General features: G+C 46.7%; 1 protein-coding gene across 1 annotated transcript in view; it reads right to left on the bottom strand.

Moving 5' to 3' along the window:
* The window catches only part of Akap12 (A-kinase anchoring protein 12), an 86,176-nt gene that overhangs the window by 40,686 nt on the left and 22,847 nt on the right, over nucleotides 1-22,643 (bottom strand). The window contains exon 2 of the mRNA XM_050135771.1: nucleotides 2,582-2,696. Within this exon, the coding sequence (XP_049991728.1) occupies nucleotides 2,582-2,696 (115 nt within the window). The remainder of the gene's footprint in view (nucleotides 1-2,581; nucleotides 2,697-22,643) is intronic.

The following is a 22,643-nucleotide window of genomic DNA, read 5'->3' as shown; positions in this document are numbered from 1 at the left end:
AAATCACTGAGCCATCTCTCCAGCCCCAAAAGAAGGTTTCTTTATCTGTCACATTTCAGAGATCTCAAACTGTCCACAAAATGATCCCAAACCACACTGATTTTAGCTTCTTCTTACGTAGTCCCGGGTTTCCTCCCTGAGCTTTCATTCAGCCTGTCCATAGTTGTGATATTACAACACAATTTTGTCACTCACAAAGTTTATACACAAGAAAAGTGCGGTCAATCAAATCAAATCGATAAAAAAATAAGAAAAAAAAGATTGTAAAAAAAAATCTCCTGGTGTTTTAGGTAAACTTGTGCTCTTGTTCTGGGCACATCCGCAGCTATCCCAGGCCACCTGCAGTCAGTGGCCAGCAGGTTAGGCTCATGGGAAACTTCCTCCAGGCAGCTTCTCTATGTGCCCTGCACGGGGACAGTGCCGTGTTTGTCAGTTCAGAGTCTAATCACCTTGGTTCAAGTTGCAGGAATATTGCCTAGCCCACGACATTGTCATGACTCCTGCTAATGACCACGCAGCTAGGTAGGCAGACAGTGGCGCGTGCTTAGAATGCACACGGCCATGGCTTCTAACACTAACGTGGTGTGGGAGGTGGCCACAAGTGCTGGCTTTGGCTGTTCTCAGTTCTGTTAATAAACTTTTCATTGCTTGCACGTCTGTGCATCAAAACCTGGGCCTTGCACACTTCAGTGCTAGCCCTGATGCTAATACATCTGAGACCAGTTTCTCTTCTGTCCCCAAATGTTATGCTCTTGCCCTTGATCTCAGAGAGCGGCTCCACCTGAACTCCAAGCACTTCTCATCTCTTGCAGTCTCTTCTTAGCCTTATTTATTTCTTATTGCATTTAATCTATCAGTGACTGCCTTCCTGTGTCCCCTGGTGAGAAGTATCAGAAGTAGAAAAACTTGGTGATATAACTTCCCTGAAGCACCTGAGCCACAGTGACTTCAAGGGGAGCTTTTAAAGTCTCTGGAGAGCTGGGTGATGGTAGCGCACGCCTTTAATCCCAGTGCTTGGGAGACAGAGGCAGGCGGATCTTTGTGAGTTTGAGGCCAGCTTGCTCTACAGAGCTAGTTCTAGGACAGGCTCCAAAGCTACAGAAAACCGTGTCTTGAATAAAGAAAAAAGAAGGCACTGGAGAGCTGTGCAAGTGTCACTGTCTATAGTAAAATCCGGAGTTAGATTCCCAGAATCCACCACGACAGCCTAGCCACTGTGGCGTGAGCATTTTATCTCAGTGCTAAAGAGGTCAGATCGGTCCCTGGGGTCTGCAGAGCCTATGTGAAAAGCTTCAGACCAGTGAGAGCGCCTGTCTGAAAAAACAAAGTGGCCATCTCCTGCGCTCGTCCTCAGGCCTCCACACACACAAACACGCACCTGTACACACACAACCTTCCACACACAGACACACCAGCCGCTCTTTGGCTTAATTGAAAACGAACGTGGAAAGGACAAAGGCTTGGTTCTGGGGATTTGATTTGGGTCCACTCCAGCTGTCTGGTGGGTATTATTTGAAACTCTCGCACTAGGTCAGGAAGATACTCTGTCTGTGAGACTGTGTGTGCATTTCTGACTTTATATGGTGTCTGTGGTAATATATGAAGATCAGTGTTCCCACCAACTTCAAAGCAGCTCCCGGCTTGACGCAGCACCGTGGGGGCATAGGAGAGGAGAAACAGGTTCCATGTGTGCAAAGAATCTTATCCGGCGAGGAAATGCCCAACTTTTTCATCTGTCTCTTATTTATATTGCACACAGGAGCCAAATTACAAGATGTCAAACCCTCATTGAATATATCTTCTAAAAATTATGTTTGTTTATTTATATACCTTGCGTGCATACGTGTGTGTGTGTGTGTGTGTGTGTGTGTGTGTGTGTGTGTGCATTGAACTCAGATCGGCAGTCTTGGTGGCAATCCCCTTTAGCTGCTGAGTAGCTCAATGGCTCCACCATATCTTGAATTGACTGGAACACGACCCCAACGCTCCTGCCCCATGAACAAACATGGAAGCAACACTTTGGCTAAAGATGCACCAGCGCATTGATCTTTCCCCAACTCAAGAGCCAGAAGCACATCACAGTTCAGGCAAAGGGATGTACGTAACTTCCAGAAACTCTGTGTGGTTGACATGGGCTTCTCTAGAGAGGTGAGAAACTGTTAATTTAATTTTTAGTTCAGGGAGGTGTTGGGCATCCCTTTTCTAAAGCAAGTATGATTTTAGTATTTCCAATGAGATTCACAGCTGACATCGCACACGGAGAAGGGACAATGATTTAAGCAATCAAAACAAAAACAAACAAACAAACAAACAAAAACCATTAAGTTCCAGGTAAGAATATTGAAGAAATAGATCGTGATGTCAACCCTTGAGTACAGGGCTGACCCTAAAGGGTCAGTTAAATATCTCCTTTTGAAACCACCTGACTATATCATTACCATCATCCACCATGAAGTGGTATGATATAATGCTTTCTGTTGACAGTCTGTGACAACCCAGTTCATGGCTCACTGTGAGTTCAGCCTGCCCTCCAGCTCCCAATGTCCTGCCGAAGCCAGCCTGGCCTGCAAGGACAGCTTACCATCTTCAACAATGACTTCTTCCTCCTGTCCATCCTGGCTTCCCTCTGGGACAGGATCCCCTCCTTGTTCAGCTACGCCATTGACAACGGACAGCTGCCCATTCTTCTGTAGGAGCTGTGAGGGAGACAAAGCCACATATATGTGAGTTCAATCCACTCGTCCAAGTTAAAAGCGATGCTTCGATTCCCAGAGTATAAACTATGAAATGGAGGCACACAGAAAAATGGAGGCTCCATGATGAAGATATAAGTTCTATATCCAGGGGGCTGGAGAGATGGTTCAGTGGTTAAGAGCACTGGCTGCTCTTCCTGAGGTCCTGAGTTCAATTCCCAGCAACCACATGGTGGCTTACAACCATCTGTAATGAGATCTGGTGCCCTCTTCTGGTGGTGTGGGCATACATGGAGGCAGAATGTTGTATACATAATAAATAAATAAATCTTAAAAAAAAATAAGTTCTATATCCATCTTCAGCAACCATATAGAATACACAATGTTGCTGTGGGACAGTGGTCTTGTACCCTGTCACTTGTATTGTTTTAATAAAATGCTGATTGGCCAGTAGCCAGGCAGGAAGTATAGGCGAGGCAATGAGAACAAGAGAATTCTGGGAAGAGGAAAAACTCAGTCTGCAGTCCTCATCCAGACACAGTAAGGAAGATGAGAATGCCTCACTGATAAAAGGTACCAAGCCACGTGGCTAACACAGACAAGAATTATGGGCTCATTTAGGATGAGTTAATAAGAAGCCTGAGCTAATAGGCCAACCAATTTATAATTAATGTAGACCTCTGTGTGTTTCTTTGGGATTGAATGGCTATGGGACTGGGCAGGACAGAAACCTCAGTCAGCAGGATGTCCTAAAGATTGACCCTTGTATGTGAGTGTATGCAGAAGTCTGTTTAGTCTGTTGTCCAATCACTAGTCAAGATCCTACTTCAGACACTACACTAAAGAACTCCGGTGAGTCCTACACTTTGCATTCACACACTAGCATGGAAGACAGACTTTCCTAGTCTCTTTCTTTTCACTCTTCCTTGTAGTGTTGGGGATTCAGGGCCCTGGTATGTTAGGGAAGAAATCTATTGCCTCTGGCCCTAAAAATATTTTTCTCATGTAAAGCAGCATCTCAGGGACTCTGGTTTTAAAGCCCACACCCACGCTCTTGGACGTATCCTATTCTTCCCCTGAGCATCCCTCTTTTCCACTAATGCCTATTCCTAAATCTGTTAAAACGCCTTGTAGTGAAGCCCAGCTCTTGAGCTGGAACGAAGGTTCCTGCCACGCCTGTTCACCCAAGTTTGATCTCTGGTAGGAGAAGAAAAACAACCCCCACAAGTTGTCCTTTGCCCTTCACACGCCACAGCATTCATGCACACACATGTATGTTCACCAGCACACACAAATAAATGCTAAAGTTTCAAAGAGGGGGTGGCACTGGGGAGCTGGCTTAGGGTTAAGAATACTGACTGCTCTTACAGAGGACCACATGGGGACTTACAACCATCTAGAACGCCAGTTCCAGGGAATCTGATACCCTCTTCAGGCCTCCAAGGGGACAAGGCACACATGGTACTCATACAATGATGTGGGAGTGATTTCTTATTAATAAAGAAACTGCCTAGGCCCCTTGATAAGGCCCACCCTTAGGTGGGTGGAGAAAACAGAGGAGAATTCTGGGAGAAGGAGGCTTGGTGGAGGAGTCGCCATGATTCTCCCGCTCCAGACAGATGCAGGTTAAAATCCTCCCTGGTAAGCCAGCTCGTGGGCTACACAGAATATTAGAAATGGGTTAGAACAATATGTAAGAGCTAGCCAATAAGAAGCTAGAACTAGCTGGGCCAGGCAGTGTTTGAAAGAATACAGTTTCCGTGTAATTATTTCGGGCATAAGCTAGCCATGCGGGCAGCCGGGTGCCGGGGACGCAGCCCTGCCGCTCCTAATTTCAACAATACAAATGCATGCAGACAAAACACTCACACACATAAAAGAAGTAAAACTATTTAGAAAATTTTCTCCCTATACCCAAAAGCCAGGTGTGATGGCATATTCTGTAATCCCGGAGATGGCAAGATGGGAACCGGGGACAGATAGATCCTTGGATCTCACTGGTCAGCAAACCTGGATTACTGGTAAAGCTCCAGAGCAATGAGGGACCCGTCTCAAACAAGAAGTGAAAGGTGTCTGAGAGCTGGAGGCTGCCCTCTGCCCTCCCCATCTGTGCTGTGCACAGAAAAGAGGGAAGGACCAATGACAAAGCTCAGACCTCCCCTTGCTGTCACTGCTCAGGGGCCAATGGAAGTCTCTGGACAAACCAGTTCTGATCATTCTCGAAGGTTCTGTGGCCTCAAGATCCAGAAGACTGGAGGTGTGCTGAACTGATCTCACCGTGCTATTTCCTATTGCCAGCGAAGCCCTTCACCCTCGTGCGCCTCTCCTGAAATAACATCGTGTAATGACACTGAAGACGGCACCGTCGGCTTCAAAATACCCATGCTGAGCCCAGTTATTACACGTGGGACTCAGATTACAGTTCCACTTCAAGGCTTCGATTACCAAAATGTGAAAGAAAGGAATTTTAAATGAAGGCTACAAGAGAAAGGAGGGGTGCTGTCTCCACAGCGCCCATCAGCAAAAACGCCAGCATATTTTAACTGGGTAGCACTGGAACTAGGCACAGGTTGGGTTGGATTGACTTAGCAAGCGCAGTAAGGGTTGGGGGCAGAATCACATGTTTAGCTGGGTTACACGGCAGCTCAGTGAATCTTAAGTTCTATCTTGATATGTTAGGCGTGGTGGTACAAACCTGCAATATCAGGTACCTGGGAGGGAGAATGAGGCAGGAGGGTTAGGGGTTCAAAACTGCCCTGGGAGACATGAGACACTGCAAAAATCAAGAGATGACATTGGAAATTAAACAGACATCCCCTCTTATAAACCCACTTTTAAGGCTATAAACATTAGGAAAGTGTAAACAAGGCTAATTGTTCTTTCTTCTTCCTCCTACTCCTTTTTTTTTTTTAAAGATTTATTTATTTATTATGTATACAACATTCTGCCTTGATGTATGCCCACACACCAGAGCAGGGTGCCAGATCTCAGTACAGAAGGTTGTGAGCCACCACCATGTGGTTGCTGGGAATTGAACTCAGGACCTCTGGAAGAGCAGCCAGTGCTCTTAACCTCTGAGCCATCTCTCCAGCCCCCCTCCTCCTCCTTTTTTAATTGGTTGGTTTTTGAAAGCAGTTCTCACTAGGCAGACCAGGCTGGTCTCACACAAAAGACATCCATCTGCCTCTGCCTCCCTGTGCTATGAGTAAAGGCATAGAGCGCCATGCTTGGCTCGTCACACTTCTGAAGCTGGAGTTACAGGTGGCTGTGAGCAGCCCCTCCATGGGTGCTGGCCGCCACAGTTGGGTCTTTTGAAAGAGCAGTACATTCTCACAACCATTGAACCAACCAAACCTCTCCAAACCCAGCACTTGCTTTTTTCAACCGCCAAACTGGAGAGTCCACACTGCCTCCGCACACTGGAGAAGCGGTTCTTCACTAACCCTTTCTGTCAATCACCTTTAATCCGTATCTGACTCACAGGACCTCAGAAGACAGGATTTACACTCAGCTCATGCCAGGACAGGAAGGGGCGGGCCCAGATGAGGTTCAGTGGTCTCCAGAGTTCAGGGGGGAAGGTAATTTTGTAATTCAGTCAAGAAAGAAGGAAATCTGTACCCCATTTTTCTCTCTAAGCTTCCTTCCTCGGCTTTATCCACACATCTTGGATTTAGTACTAGAGATACATTTATTTCTTTTATGACAAAAATTGGAATAGAAAGACGCAGCCCTTACCCCAAAAACACAATGAGTACCAGAAACCCAATCTGCCCACTGGGATTGCACTTCAAAAAGCAAAGAAGCCTCCTCTGACCAAATCAAAACCCTAAGTGTTTGCAAGCTCATATCCTCCGGGGGGTCAGCCAGAGTTTATCCCAGTAAAGTGTTACCACATTACAACAGAGCAACACTGACAGAATCAAAACTCTCAAATGTTTCCAGCAACAGCCTCGCCTTCCTCTAGGAACATCCGAGAACATCCAAGACAGTTTGGAAGCTGTCTGAGAGCAACCACCAGGCATCTCCCTCTCCTTCCTTCACCACAGAACTCTCTGGCACTTGCCCTGAGTTCTCTGTGCGGAGGATCAAGTCCTTTAATGAAAGGCTTAAACAATGAACAAAATCCATGAGGTCCTACCGGCTGTGAGGATAATGGGGCAAGAGGCAAGACTGCTGCCGGAACTACAGCTCCTACCTAACATTCTCCCTGCACGGCCCACACGGGTGGGAACGGCCCAGCACCTGTCACACGGAGGGGAGGCAGCTCCATCCTGTGACTCACCCCGCCTATGATGGCTGAAATCATGTGCACAGATGGACAGAATTTTTTTTTTAAAAGTATGATTTATGTGTGGCGTAGGGTTAGAAGCCTTGGGCATAGTAGACAATTGTTCACTGAATAAAATAGCAAAACAGAAATACAAAGAAAGGCCATGATGGCTCCTAGGTATTGTGAAGAGAGGTGGTAGTGGCTAGGAGGGAAAGCATGGTAGAGGCAGAGACATCTGGGAGAGTTCAGAGTAGCCATGCCACTGAGCCACGTGAGGAGATGGAGGAGGGAGGGAGACGGGAGAGAGGGGAACCAGGTGCAGCAGTCAAGAGGGAAAAAAATAATAAAATAAAAATAATTAAAAAGGCAGGTTACCAAAATGGCTGGATTATATAGGGACGGACATTGAGGGGAAAGGCAGCTCAGGCCCTGGGCTTAAGAAGTTTATGATAAGTAACTGGATATATGAGCCTGAAGGACCCTGTAACCAAGGGTTCCTTGGGGAACCAGGGGGGCCAGGTCCACTCTGATGTGTTTAACAGGCACCTCAGGCTTTTGTCCTGGCTACACTTACCACACACTTACCTACACTTACACCCAGCTCTTCTCATGACTGCTAACCCCGTGAAGAGTATAGAAGTCATTATAACTGAGTGTGACGTTCTGCTATCCTTATTGTCTACCGGTGTCCTTAGCATATTAATGCCCTCAGTCAAGCCATTTATCAAAATACTGACCGAGGCTGAAATATATATAGCTCAGAGCATTTACTTAGCACAGGGCACTTCCATGTCTGATCACCAGCAAAACACACACATGCAGGTACACCCACACATGCACATGCACGCACACACACCTAGCACATCACCTGACACATGTTGAGATCTTAATAAATCAACTATAAAATCTCTGCTATATCATTTGTTCTCAACAACTGGGATCTAGTGACAATCGCTTGTCCCAAGTGCAAGTTCATTTCTTTCTTCCTGCTAAAGGAAGGGGCAAGGGAGGAAGAGCGTTCTTCTGCTTCTGCTTCTGCTGTTTTTGTTGTTTGGGGTGGCGTTTATCAGTCGTTTTTCTGTTGCTGTGATAAAATATTACGATGACGCCTGGAAACAATCTGAAGAAGAGAGAGTTTATGTTGCCCTGCGGTTCCAGAGAGGATAAAAGTCCATTATGGTATCAAGTGGCAGGCACGGTGACAGAAGCAGAAAGCTGAAGGGTGAGGTCTTTTACTGCGCGCGCGCGCGAGAGAGAGAGATCACTGGCAGCAGCAGCTACCCTCAGGACTCTCTCCTGGCACTGTCCTTCCAGCAAGACCACACCCCTAAAGCTACCCAAACAACTGGGGACCAAGCATTCAGACACCAGAGCCTATAGGAGACATTTCTCATTCAAACCACACCACAGGGAATTTTCAATCACAGACCGCATGGGGCAGAGCAGCTCTAAGTAAGTTCTGAGGTTGAGTTCACATTTCCCCAGGCTCTGAAACCTCACCTCAGCTCATTCTCCGGATTAAAAATCTGTTTTTAGGCGGTCTGGGATTCAGTACATGGGACATCGTCGAAGTCATGGAAGACTTCTTTACAAGTCCTAATCCTTTCGTTCAGATGAGGACACCTGCTCTAGTCCCGTCTTTGCTGGCTCATGTCACACTGAGGTCATCTTTTCTAAACTGTCCTCTTGTAACGAGGAGGGTCTCAGGGAGGAGTATTAGCAAAATAAAGCCTGCCTGCCTTCCAATAATGTTATTGTCAACTGTTCTGCCGGAACAATGAGGAAACTAGTGTGTCTTCGGACCTTCCAGAATTAGAAGAAAAGTTCTTTAGTGAAACTTGTCCCAACATTTGGTTACAGATGATGAAATCGGCACAGCTACCTAGCCGTGGGTAGCATGGGTCTCTAATCCTAATACTGGGAAGTCAGAGGTAGGAGGATTACTCTTTGAGGCCAATATGGACTATGCTAGCAAAAATCTATAAAATATAACTTGTGGATGAAAAGATGGCCCCCGGTTAAGTTGCTCCTGCCGAAGACTGGGTTCAATTCCCAGCATCCACACAGCAGCTCACAAGCATCCAGAGAGAGCTCCAGTTCTAGGAGATTCGACATTGCTTCCCATTTCTTCAAGCATCGGGCGTACACATGATTTACATACGTATGTGCAAGCAAAACACTCATGCAAATAAAGTAAACCAATCAAAAAACCTTCATAGTTAATAAAATAAAAACCTTTATAGTTAGTAAAACTTCAATGCAGGGGCCTGAAAAGATGGCTCAGAGGTTAAGAGCTCTTCCAGAGGACCCAAGTTCGGGTCCCAGCACCCACATCAGGCACCTTCTGTATCTCTGCTCCAGTTAAAAATCTGACTTCTGGCTTCCATTGGGCCCACACATGTGCTACACACGCACGCATACACACACATGCACACACATACACAAAATCACTTCGATACAGTTGATAAAGTGTCTTTCTGTTTTAAAGAGTAGGCGAGGAGCTAAGGAGATAGCTGAGTTGGAGAAGAGGTCACAGCGTGAACAGGAGGCCCTGGTCAATCCCTACCACCTGAGTGTGAGCTCCAGTAACCATGCGAGCTTCATGCTGGACATCCGGGTGCTGGGGAAGCACAGTGGTGGATTCCTGTGACTAGCCTCACCCAGCTGGAGAGTTCCACGCCAAGGAGAAGGAGAGACCCTGCCTCAAACAAAAAGGCCGATGGCATGCCTGCGGAAGTCCTCTGAGGTTGTCCTCTGGCCTCCATATGTATGTTCTTACACACACACACAGTGAAATAGAGACAGTGATGTGGCTTAGTGGGCTATGGCACTTGATAAGACGATAAACGAACTGCTTCTTAGGTTTCTGCAGGATTATCGGGCCTGCCAAGCAAAGAGCAGGAGATCAGGGTGACCTCTAGAGCCATCTGAGAAGTCCTTATCTCTGGCAGCTGAGGTAAAACAGACCCTCACAGGCGTGGTGACACTTATGAGAAGAATACAAATGTCCCCCAATCCTGAGCTTTCTATACAGTTAGAGTGCTTCCTTCCACTCGCATACAGTGAATGGAAGCAGGAAACAACGGACACCCTCCTTGCAGGCTGGCTTTAATTTGACGAACTCAGAAGACGTGATACGTACAACCCCATTGAGGCGGGCAAACGTCCTGACCCCCCTGTTAGCACCCCGGACACACTTCTCCATTTCAGAGTTTCTGCTTCTGAGATTTCAGTTAGAACCGATGGCTTTGTCTGTCCATCATCGCCCAAATGGCCACCGGAATACCAGTGTACGCAAATCACTACTTAGCCATTTAAATATTTGATTGCCTTAGGTAAACCCCGCTGTGCAGATGTAAATTTAATCTCAGTATGAAAATTCTGATTTTCCAGGAGCTATAGAGATGGCTCAGCAGTTAAGATGCATGTGTTCTTGCAGAGGACCCATTGTAGACCCAGCCCCTGAGCTGGGCGGCTCCAGGAGCTCTGCTCTCCTTGGCACCCACACATACACACGCAGAAAATTAAAGATAAAATAAACCTTTTTTTTTTTTTTTGAAGCAGGGTTTCTAAAGTGTGCAACAGTTCTGGTTGTCTTGAAATTTGCTTACCACAGACCAACTGAAATAAATATTTTTTTAAAAAGTGAAAATTCTCATTTTCCTTGCAGAGAGACTACTTCTCTCTCGCTGTTGACTGTGTCGTGCTTACTATCCGAGGAAGGATCTGGACTGTTACCCACACAGAGCACAAGCTGAGGGTACGCCGGGGCCGCTTGATAGCGTCCCCCCCCCCTCTCGTCTGTGAATCCTCGATCTGCTAGTCTTATAATTTTCATTAAATTTCTTAACATGATTTCTGGAAGAGCTCAGGCGTGTCTTTGCCATGGGAGTGTTACAAGAGAGCCTCTGAAACGATGGCTTTGCTCTTAGCTCGCACAAATCGTTTTCTAGTCAAGCAGACATTGCAAATATTCAGACTGCTGAAAATCCTAGGAAGTAATTAACATAATATCACTCATGTAAACAAACCCCACGGTGAGATCACTTAATTAAGAGCACTGTCTACAAATTAGACCTCTTTTTTTTTTTTAAAAAAAAAAAAAACAAACAACCTTTTTCAAACTGGGATATGAAGACCTGCCACAGCGGTTCCATCAGCACCAGCCTGGAAGGTGCTGTTTCTCCCCTCAGCCTGAAAACCCCAGCTTCACTGAACTGGGCTTGTTTACTTAAATTTAAAAGGGCTCTCAGTGCGCATTCTGAGCCTCTGTGGAGAAAAATCATTGTAGCATTTTTCTAAAATGATCTGCCCGAAGAACCCCCTGTGAGTCACAGCTAGTAACATCCTCCATAAATAAGTCAGCACAGACACACGCATGTGTTCGCTCCCAGTGCAGCCAGGCATGCCCCCACTTTAAAATGATAGAAGTGTTTTGAAAAATATTAAAACTTCTGGGTTCTCTGGGAAAGTATGTAAAAGAAAACACAAGCGTTCTAAATCTGGCTAGGTAGGAGATCAACCGGACTGATTTCAGGCACGGGGAATTTATAAGATCTCTGCTTGAGACAAGGGAAAGAAAACCGTACCATCTACCAGCAAGAGCGACCCACTGTGAAAGACGGTCAACTGAATCCCGTCTGCCAAGTGTCTGTCACCCGTGTAATGTTTGGAACACCCACAACTTGAGGTCAGTGTTGTATGTACGCTCTGAGAACACGGCTGTAAGAAGGTATGTAACCTAAAAATCACATGCAACTAGCATCCCTCTCTGCGTGGACACCATCCAGGAGCAGCAGAACATGCAGGGTAACCCTTGGTCCCTGCCCCACTCCAGGCATGGGTCACCTAGAGATGGTCATCATACTCCCAGTTAAGAACCACTACCAAGTCAACCAGTGTTGGCACATGCCTTTGACCACCCTAGCACCAGGGAGGCAGAGGCAAGAGGATCTCCATGAGTTTGAGGCCAGCCTGGTCTACAGAGCGAGTTCCTGGACAGCCAGAGCTACACAAAGAAACTCTGTCTCAAAATAAAATAAAAATAAAAATAAGCAACAAAAAGGAAGCACTAACTACAACCAGAAAGAGCCAAGAGAAGCTAGTGGGGTGGCACACACCTATTGATACTGTCACTCGAGGGTTGAAGGCCAACTCGGGCTACATAAAAAGAACCTTCCAAACAAAATGGGTCAGCAGTATTGCCCAGCTGGTGGATGCACTTGCTTTTACAATCCTGGTGACCTGAGTTTGATGTCGGGAACCCACATGAAGGTGGAAGGGGTAACCAGCTTCACAAAGTCCTCTGGCCTGTACACGGATGCTGTGACATGCACACATGGACGCAGATACACACGTACACGTGAATACACACACATACACACACACACACACAAACCAACCCCAAAAGAAGCCCAAGTCCCAGTGAATAGCTGTACCTTTTGTCTTTTAACTTACCAAAAGCCAAGAAAAACACAATCCCTACCTACTGCAGATCCAAGGGTGTTTACCTCTGTTGCTGGGACAAAATACCTGAAGTCAATTAGTGGAAAAGGAGAAAGGCTCTTTGCTTTTATTGAGGGGTGTGTGTTATGATTTCACACCTTCCCGAGTCCCGTAGCTCAGTCTCAATGCCTTGGCCTGTGGCGCAGTATATCTTAGTGAGAACTCAGGCAGAGAAGGCCAGTTTACCTCAGTGGAATGGTGGTGGGGGCAGTAATCAAAGAGAAGGGAGTATCCATGAGCCTGTATCCCTTTTAACCCACAAAAGGCTAACTCCCCGCCCCCTCACCCAATATCCTAAAGGTTCTTTTCTCTACCATCTCCCATCAGTGTCTGAGCCCAGTACCCAAGCCTTGGGGTGTTTGTGGAACACACCAACCACTTCTGATACTGTGACTGGCTAGGTTCAATTTCCCTGTTGGTTAAAGTGAAAAGGCTGGGAAAAAAAATCTCAAGAGCAACAAGAAGTAGCAGGGGCTACCTCAGACACAGCAGACAGAATAACACGTGGAGAAAGGCTTTTTTATTTATTTATTTATTTATTTTTGGTTTTTCGAGACAGGGTTTCTCTGTGGCTTTGGAGCCTGTCCTGGAACTAGCTCTGTAGACCAGGCTGGTCTCGAACTAACAGAGATCCGCCTGCCTCTGCCTCCCGAGTGCTGGGATTAAAGGCGTGAGCCACCACCGCCCGGCGAGAAAGGCTTTTTAATTAGGTGTGAAGAAACTTGTGAGAGCATGCATTTGAGAGAGGGGGGAGGTAGAGAGAGGGAGGGGAGAGAGAAAGAGAGAGAAGGGAGATTTTCAAAGCAGGGCAGAGGCTCAGAGAGCAGTCGTGTCTGTCTTTGAGGCTGGGGTCTTCCTAGTTTAGGCTTGGTCAGGCAGGGCAAGCAGAAAAGCTGATAGGCTCACAACTTTGGTTTAAACATGTCCTAATCCGGCCTTGGGCTAGTCAGGCATGTCTACTAGTGGGGGTGCCTACTAGAGAAAGAAAAGGCCTGCCAGGCCTTTGTCACAGGCTGCCAGGCTCTGTTTCAGGTTAGAAGAGTTAAGAAGAGGACCAAAGTTTGCCCTCTGCATTACCTGATTGCACCCCTCTTCCTGTCTGCCTATCGGGGGTCTAACTCCTCGTCTCTGGGTGCATGGTGATTTGCTTAAAGTTTGCTATTGGAGTGAATGGTAGATGAAACAGGTGTTCGTTTAGCCAAATGGTTAAAGAAATACTTGTGGGAAGGTCAAGGAACAACAAGCCCACTGATCTCATTATTTACTCTCATAAATCCCAAAGGAACGCTGAAGCTCCACTAAGAGCAGAGAGGACGAGAGAAGCGTGTCTAGGAGTCTTGTATCCCTGGCACCTCTTGGACTGGTGTGGACATTGAGTTCTGGGTCTCAAACAATCAGAGAGCACACACTATAGATCTTGTGGGAGTTTGAATTGAGAATGGCCTCCACAGGTTCGTATATTTGAATACTTGGTCCCTGGATGGTTGAACTGTTTAGGAAGGATTAAGAGGTGTGGCCTTGGAGGAGGTGGGTTTTTGGGGGTGGACTTGAAGGTTTCAAAACCCTACACCAGGCCCAGCTCTCTCTGCCTGCTGCCTGTGGATTAGTATGTAAATTCTTAGCCCCTGCTCCAGCACCAGACCTGACTGCAGCCACGCTCCCCACCATCAAGGTCACAGAATCACCCTCTGAAACCATAGTACCTCAACTAAATGCCTTCGGTTACAAGTTGCCATGGTCATGGTGTCTCTTCACAGCAACAGAGCAGCGCTTCACTACTGTCATGACCTCCACTGCGAAGGCCATGGGTAAAGTTCGGAGTGGCTGAACATACATACATGCTTCCCAGGACAAATCAAGGGCCACCTTCCATCCTCAACACAAAGGTCAGAAAGTATTGCTGTGACGTCACAGAATTTAAATGGCCTTGAGCTAGTATGGGGGCGAGCACCTGGAATCCTAGCACCCAAGATGCTGAGGCAGGAGGACTGCTGAGGTCAAAGTAAGCTATATAGTGAACTTGAGACCGGTATGGGTAAATTGTAGGACTCTAATCATTAAAATTAAAATAGGGCAATGGGGTGGTTGACTGACACCAAGCCCGACAACCTGAGTTTAATCGCCAAGATCGACAGCGTGGAAGAGAGACCCAACTCCCAAAAGTTGTCCTCTGACCTCCATAAACATGTCGTTGCATGTGTGCTCACCTCCAAGCACATATCAAATAAATAAAATTGTGTCAATACACAAATTAGGACTCAGAGACATTTCTCACAATTCCGGTGACACAGATTCTTGGTTTCTTTTGAGCACAGCATTCAGGAATTCCTAGCAGGTTTGATCTGGAGCCGAGGTGTGAGTGCAGCCCTAATTCTCACTGCTGCACTTCTCAGCAAAGCATGTCAGGGTGGCTTTCTCAAAGGGACCTGCTACTTCATAGGAAAGTCTTACATTATGCCTCTGCCTAGGGAATCTGACCAGAGAATGCTTGGAAGTCTACTATGTGCCATGGGAAAACCCACTTTCATAGCTTGACAAAGTTTCAATAAGAAAAAAAATACAAAAAGCACCCCCCCAAACACACACACACACACACACACACACACACACACACATACAAGCCAGTGGTATCCCCAGTGATGTTTAAATTTTAAAGTTTGAAAAAAACAAAAAATTTTTGAGAGAAGGTTTCAATATGTAACTCAGGCTGGCTTCGAACTCACGAAGATCCACCTCCTCTGCCTCTCAAATGCTGGGGCTAAAGGTGCACCTCACTAGCAGTCACCACCCTGATCCCAGCAGGCAGAGGCAGAGGCAGAGGCAGAGGCAGAGGCAGAGGCAGAGGCAGAGGCAGAGGCAGAGGCAGAGGCAGAGGCAGAGGCAGAGGCAGAGGCAGAGGCAGAGGCAGAGGCAGAGGCAGAGGCAGAGGCAGAGGCAGAGGCAGAGGCAGACAGATCTTCGAGTTTAAGGCCAGCCTGGTCTACAGAGCTGGTCTGGGCTACAGAGAAACCTTGTCTTGAAAAACAAAAACAACAAAACAAAACAACAGGAGAAGTGTGTCCCACCATGGTCAACCAAAGTGTGAGAAATACACTTCTCATGAAAGGTATGTCTCCAAATCAAGGGAAGTCCCATACACATGTCACCCCAGCACCAAGCAGTGCGTTTGTTCAAGGCCATGTTCTAGTCAGTGGTTCTCAACCTGCCTAACCTGCGATCCTTTAATACAGGTCCTCATGCTGTGGTGACTCCCAACCACAAAATTATTTTCGTTGTTACTTCATAACTGTAATTTTGCTACTGTTATGAATTGCAATGCAAATATCTATGTTTTCCAATTGTCTTGGGTGAGCCCTGTGAAAGGGTCATTCAACCCCCAAAGGAGTCAAGACCCACAGGTTGAGAATCAATGCTTTATTGTGTACCAAGTTTCTGGCCAGCCTGGGTAGCACAAGATCAGGCAGTGGGGAATCTGTAACACGGGCCCCAGAAACTCACCATGTGAACACAATCAAAATGCACCGCATGCATGTATGGAATTTTCAAAGCATTTCTAAAAATACTTTTTTTTTTTTTTTCGAGACAGGGTTTCTCTGTGGCTTTGGAGCCTGTCCTGGAACTAGCTCTGTAGACCAGGCTGGTCTCAAACTCAGAGAGATCCGCCTGCCTCTGCCTCCCGAGTGCTGGGATTAAAGGCGTGCGCCACCACCGCCCGGCTCACTTTTTTTTTTTTTAAAGATAAAAAGTTCGCCATGGAAAGATTGAGAATGTGGGAAATGCATAGTGTTCAAACTTTGCATAATCCGCGCCTACATCTAGTACAGAAGGCAGAGATGGCCAGGAGGAACACACCAGGGTCTCCCATACAAAACACACCACCCACACAGCACAAGGATGCTTGCTGGTTGGCAGCGGCCCAGGGCAGCAGGATCTCTGTCTCTTGGAGGGGCTTCATCATGCTGGCACTTACAATACATAGACAGGGGGACAGAAGTTTACTCCCAAATTAGCCCAATACAGGCTAGACGCAAGAAAATTAACATTAAAGCCACCTAAGAAAAGTTAGTGGCTTTGCGACATACTGATAGGTTCCTGGCTTTTTCTTTGAACCCATTTAGACTGCATTGACCACCCTTTTACCCTTCAGTTCGCGTCTATGTATCATGCTTTGGTTGAAAAAAAAAGAGAGAGAGAGAACCAGCAAAATAGCTTGTCTTGTTTTCTATAGACTGCATCTAATGCAAAAGCATGGGCTGTCTAGGATAATGTGATTTACCGTACTAGCCCATCATCCGACGCACTGAACATTTTCAGCGCAGACACCTACAGAATAAGAAAACAGCAAATTGCCAATTCACAAAGAGCCGTGCAAGGCTTGCTAAAAGCATCTGTCTACTGCACCTGCGCTGGATCCTAGACCGTTTCTCAATTGATTAGCCATCTCTTCCTTCCGAAGTCTAATAAGTAGGAGTTGCCATGGCCCCCCCTCTCCTTGCAGCTAAGTTGGAAGGCGCTCAGCAAGGGACACAGGGAGGGAGGGACGGAGTAGTTGGTCAGGTGGTTCACAGAGTTATCTTAAAACATTCCCAAGGACTTCAAGGAAAAGTTCCTTTTATGTGAAACGAAGCAGTAAAATGCCCTCCACACAATGGCATTGGCTATTTAATGAAGTCATTAAATATTTAGCTCTGATAATGGACCTGAAAGATGCCATTTTGATGGATACACCTCAACAGTTATTAGCAGAAGGAAATGATAAATGGAAGTGGGTTCCACTGACTCGGGTCTGTTTGTGCTACTCCACGGAACCAAGCGCCTGCTGCAGATCAAAATAAAAGTGGCCTGCCCTTGTCCTGCAGCTGCCTTGGGCACAGGCAAGATTTACTGGACCAGAGGTGGGAAGAAAAGGCTGACTCTCAGCGATGCAGTGAGCAACTCCTTCTATAACTCTTTCTGTGTCTCTGATAGCACAGTTTGCAGCTTCTCCTGATCAGGCAAATCAGGATTCAAGTGCCCCCAATGTTTACAGAAGGGGTCTAAGAGGAGTAACTCAGAATAGGAGATGTGAGGCCCTTGCCTACTGAGTAGGGGGACAGATGTTGGGGAGGTTACTTGCTGGATAGAGGGGGCAGGGCTAGGGAGGCTACCTGCTGGGTAGGGCGAGCAGGAGTGGGGGGGGCTACCTGCTGGGTAAGGGGAACAGGGTGGGGGAGGCTACGTGCTTGATAGAGGGGGCAGAAATTGTGAACATTGCTTGCTGGGTAGGGGGGCAGGGGTGGGAAGGTTACTTGCTGGGTAAGAGGGAGAGGTTAAAAAACCAGAGATCCACCAAACTGAGGTTGGGAACCAGCACTGCCCCAAACAGGAGGCCAAAGTGATGCTTGATTTATGGGGGTTTAGTTAATTGTTTAAATTGTGTACGTGTGTGAATGGGGTGTGGGGTGGACCACGGACCACAGGGAAGTCAGCGTCAGGAGTCAGTTCACTCCTTCAGTTTTGGGGGCCGCTGACCCATCTTGCCAGGAGAGTTTGGGCTTGCTATGCAGGCCAGGGTGCCGAGTAGGCCTCCTACATCATGCCTGACTGAAAGTACCAGTCAAGAAGCAAATGGGAGCTGGAAAGATGGCTCAGCAGCTAATAGTATTTGCTGCTCTTGCAGAGGACCCACGTTAGGTTCTCAGCATCCACCCATGGGGCTCACAACCACCAGTAACTCCAGCTCCAGGGCATCCAGTGCCCTCTTCCGGCTTCAGTAAGTACCGGCATACATATGGCAGGCAATCAGGCAAATGCAAACATGTATTTCTTAAAAACAAGTGTTCTTGCTTTACATGAAAAGAAAGCGTATCACCTCCAGAAGATGGTCATATTGTTGTAGATAGAAATCGAAAGCCTTTGCTCTTTCTGGACAAATACTGAACTGCAAGAAATGACTTGCTCTAAATCCACAGCATATAAAAATTATCTTTACAAACCAGGAAACTGTCAGACGTGGTGGCGCACGCCTTTTAATCCCAGCACTCGGGAGGCAGAGGCAGGCGGATCTCTGTGAGAGCCTGGTCTACAGAGTGAGTTCCATGGCAGCCAGCCTTGAGATCTGCCTGAATCTGCCTCCCAAGTGTAGGGATTAAAGATGTGTGCCACCACATCTGGTGAGAATGATTTTCCCCAAGACAACTGGAAAAGTTACTGTCAAAAAACAAACTTAAAACGCATTTTTCCAAGTCTTGAACTTTACTGACAGTTTCCTAAGAGAAAGTCCTCTCTCTGTGATTCTCCACTGAGAACTCTAAGTAGCTCTCTGAGAAAGACCTGTGAGATCAAACACAGTTCCCTGTGTGCACCCCAGGCAAAGCCAAGATGACAAACTCACTAATGGGAATGACTACTAAACCCTAGCAAGCCAGGCATGGTGGTGGCGCATGCCTTTAATGTCAGCACTCGGGAGGCAGAGGCGGGTGGATCTCTCTGAGCTTGAGTCCAGCATGGTCTACTGAGTGAGTTCCAGGACAGCCAGAGCTGTTACACAGAGAAATTTTGTCTGGAGAAAAATCAAAAAGACCCTGGAAACAAACAAACAAACAAAAAACTCGAAGGAAGGGGGTTTATTTCAGTTTTAAAGCCAGGTCACCATCCACCAATGTGAGGAAGTCAAGGCAGAAGCTTCAAATAGTGAATCACACCACATCCAGTTAAGACCAAGAGCTGGCAGGCTAGTGTTTTAAACCCAACATATGGGAGGCAGAGGCAGGTGGATCTCAACCAGGGCTATATAGTGAGACCCTCCCGGTGTCCGAGAGAGGGGGACAGGGGATGAATGAGTGCTCAATTGCTCATGCCCAGTTTTGCTCATTTATGGGGCAGGAACCCTGCCTAGGAAATGTTACCTACCATTTCTAGTGGGCTGGGTCTTTCCACTTCAATTAAAACAATCCCCCACAGACATGCACACAGCCTAACATAAAGTAGACTGTCTGCCTTTGAGACTCTCCCCAGTTGACTGTAGATTGTGTTGACTACAATTAACCATCACAATACCATTTGCATAATAATGAAAAAGTCATTTCATGGTTGGAAAACAGTAAGTTTGTTTGGACCTGGACCGCCCCAGTTTTGAGGGACCATTCGTCTGACTTGGTTCCAATTCGACTCCCACTTTGTTGATTCCTGAACTGTGATCTTTTCACTACAGTACAGATACGGTCTGAGTATGTCTTAGAGGCTTGCTACTCAGCAGAAACATGTTCAATAGATGGAACTTTGGAGAAGTCGAGTCTAGAATGAGGTAGCAGGTCACGGGGTCACGCTTCATGTGAGTTTCCTTGAGAGATTGGACTGTCTTAGAGCAAGACTATCTTATGCACTTGACTCTGAACGTAGCCTTGGTTTCTCCACCACATTGCAATGTAATCGGGGATTGTTAGCAAAGAAGTCAGATTCTTGCTGCTCCAGCCACCAGAATTATGACTCCGGTAATCACCTTTATCACTAGCCCTGGTATTTTTTAGAAAAAGAACATGTTTATCAAGTACGCTGCAAGGAACACTGAGCCAGGCAGTCACTACAGCACCACTGGGAGTTTTGTTATAGTAACAGCAAGCAGACTGACACAGCACTGAAGTCTGAGGACTCTGCAACCCAAGTCATCATTTCTCCAAGACCCCCAGTTCTTCAAGTCCTTGGCTATTATTACACATGATTTATTGCTCTGATGGGTCCCCCGCATTCTCACACATCCCTGACCTACAGAAAGAGCTAAGCAGTTCAGGTGGAAGCCAGGGCAGTGGGAAGCTCCTCCAAGCTCCTGGGAGGAGCTTCAAGAGAAGAAGCCTCAAGGGAGACATTTGGGGTCTAGAACCTGCTGGAGGATATGGCGATGCATGAAACTTACAGCGTTACTAGGCAACAACTGACAATAAGCAAACTCCAAAAGCCTCCAGACCAGCCTGGCTGCAGTAAGATGGGATTGTAGGAAGCTAAGAGGGCAAGATCCTGGGTAAAGGGGACAATGGAGAGCCTCGGCTAGAAGGATGGATTTGAGAGGCTCCATAGTCTCCACTGTCAAGCACTGAGTCCAGAGGGGAAAAGGCAGCAGGCAGACTTACTATCCTTCAGTATCATATAGACAAAATGGCCAGGATGGGGAGCATAGCTCCTGGGTAGAGCACATGGAAACGTGTGAGGTCCCGCATTCCTCCCGCAGGACCACAGAGGATAAAAGGTAACAGAAGTTTGAGTTAGGAATTGAGAGCTCAGCTTAGGAAACAAATCCACACATACACAAAATGTCTATGGGAAGATGTTTTCAGCTCCTCGAGACACCAAAAATCCCAAACCTGTTAGTGAAGGGTGTGCTCGCTTAAATGAGAAATGACCAGCACAGGCTCATAGATTTGGACATTTGATACCCAGCTGGTGCTGATGTTTGAGGAGGGTATGGGAAAGTACAGCCTTGCTAGAGTATGTCCATCATGCATGAGAGCTTGTAGCCTTGCCCCACTCCTAGTTTGTTCTCTCTCTCTGCTAAGTGTTTGTGGCTGGTGATGGGAGCTCTCAGCTCCCTGCTCTAGCCACCCATCAGCTGTCACTCCTACCCTGACATGATGGACTCTTCCTCTGGAACTATAAGCCCAAATAACCTCTTCCTTAAATTGCCATCGTCATGGGATTTTATCACAGCAGCAATTGGCCCGCTGACAAATGGGAGCATGGCCAGTGAGATGGCTCAGTGGGTAAAGGTGCTTGCTGCCAAGTCTGAGGACTAGTGTTTCATCCTCAGGACCCGCATGGTAGAAGGTTTATCCTCTGACCTCAGTGTGTGTACCATGACACAAAGGTGCTTGTGTGCACACACCACCTAACTGCCTCCATTTACATATATGTAATTAAAAATATTGGTCACATAGGGAAATGGAAAGATATAACTCAATTGTCACAAAATTTAATGTTAGAGCATCTTGCTCTCTCAGAGGACCCAAGCTCAGTTCCCAGCACCCATGTTAAGCAGCTCACAATCTTCTGTAACTCCAACTTTGACCTCCATGGGCCTCTGAATTCACGTGCACATACACACACAGGCACGCACACACATAATTTAAAAAATAATTTCTTTTATCTTGGTTTTTCAATACAGGGTTTCTTTGTGTAGCCAAGATCTGTAGACCAGGCTGGCCTTGAACTCACAGAGATACAACTGCCTCTGCCCCCAAGTGCTGGGATTAAAGGCCTGCACCACCATCACCCACCAGCACGGCTTGTTAAAACAAATACTCTAGTAACCTTCCATCCGACCGGTAGAGACGCACACACAAGTTCGGCCACCCACCCTAGGAAGTGGCATAATTGAGGACTCGGCCAGCATCTTCTCCCTTTCCACTGCGCGGTGAGGCCCAGTAGCTTAGGCTAAGGAAACACCAGGAGGAAGGGACCAAGACAAAGCCATTTCCTGCAGAACGGCAAACAGCTCAGTGTGCTCACTAGCAAATAAAAAGGACGGCCTTCTTAACTCCAATGTGTTTGTTAAATTACACAGAAATATAAGGAATGAGTATTCTAGAAAGGAAAGCAAATTGAGGCTCTTCCAAGCTAATTACAACTCCGAGAAATTCCATATGCTTATCAAGTGAGTGCCAAAATGGGCGGGGGCCGGTTATTATCTTATAAAGAAAACATGGCTGCTGCGATATTTTTGGCAGCGTGTACTACTAAAGATAGGCTGGTGCAGAGATTTGCATGGCCCCTGTGCAGGGATGATACCCAAATCTTCAAAGTGTTCCACATTTTTAGATATAGTCTCTGCTGAGAGATTCTGGAAGCTGAAGGCATTTAGCTCAATCTGAGGCCGAAACTGTTCCTCATTTAATGAGCCAACGCGGAAGAAAGTTAACATATGAAAACTATGGAATGATGGAGTGAGCCTTTCAGATAGGAACTAGACTTACAGGAGCACATCCCTGCTGAAAAGTAACTATTAAAACACCAAAGAGAAGATGGGCAAATTCTATTATCTCCCTTCTACAGTAAAGAAAGATCTCCTTCCTTCTAGGATGCGAGCATGATCGTGCAAGCAGGCACGCACGCCCCTGCGTGGTAAGTACAGACTTAATTTTTGTTGTTTAATATCACCTGTAATTCCAGCCTTCAGAGGCCAAGGTGGGAAGATCACAGGTTCCAGT

The sequence above is a fragment of the Alexandromys fortis genome, unplaced genomic scaffold, assembly GCF_014885135.2.
Source record: "Alexandromys fortis isolate MF-2015 unplaced genomic scaffold, M_Fortis_MF-2015_v1.1 scaffold_23, whole genome shotgun sequence".
In the NCBI taxonomy this organism is placed as follows: domain Eukaryota; kingdom Metazoa; phylum Chordata; class Mammalia; order Rodentia; family Cricetidae; genus Alexandromys; species Alexandromys fortis.
This window is presented reverse-complemented; position numbering and strand designations above follow the sequence as displayed.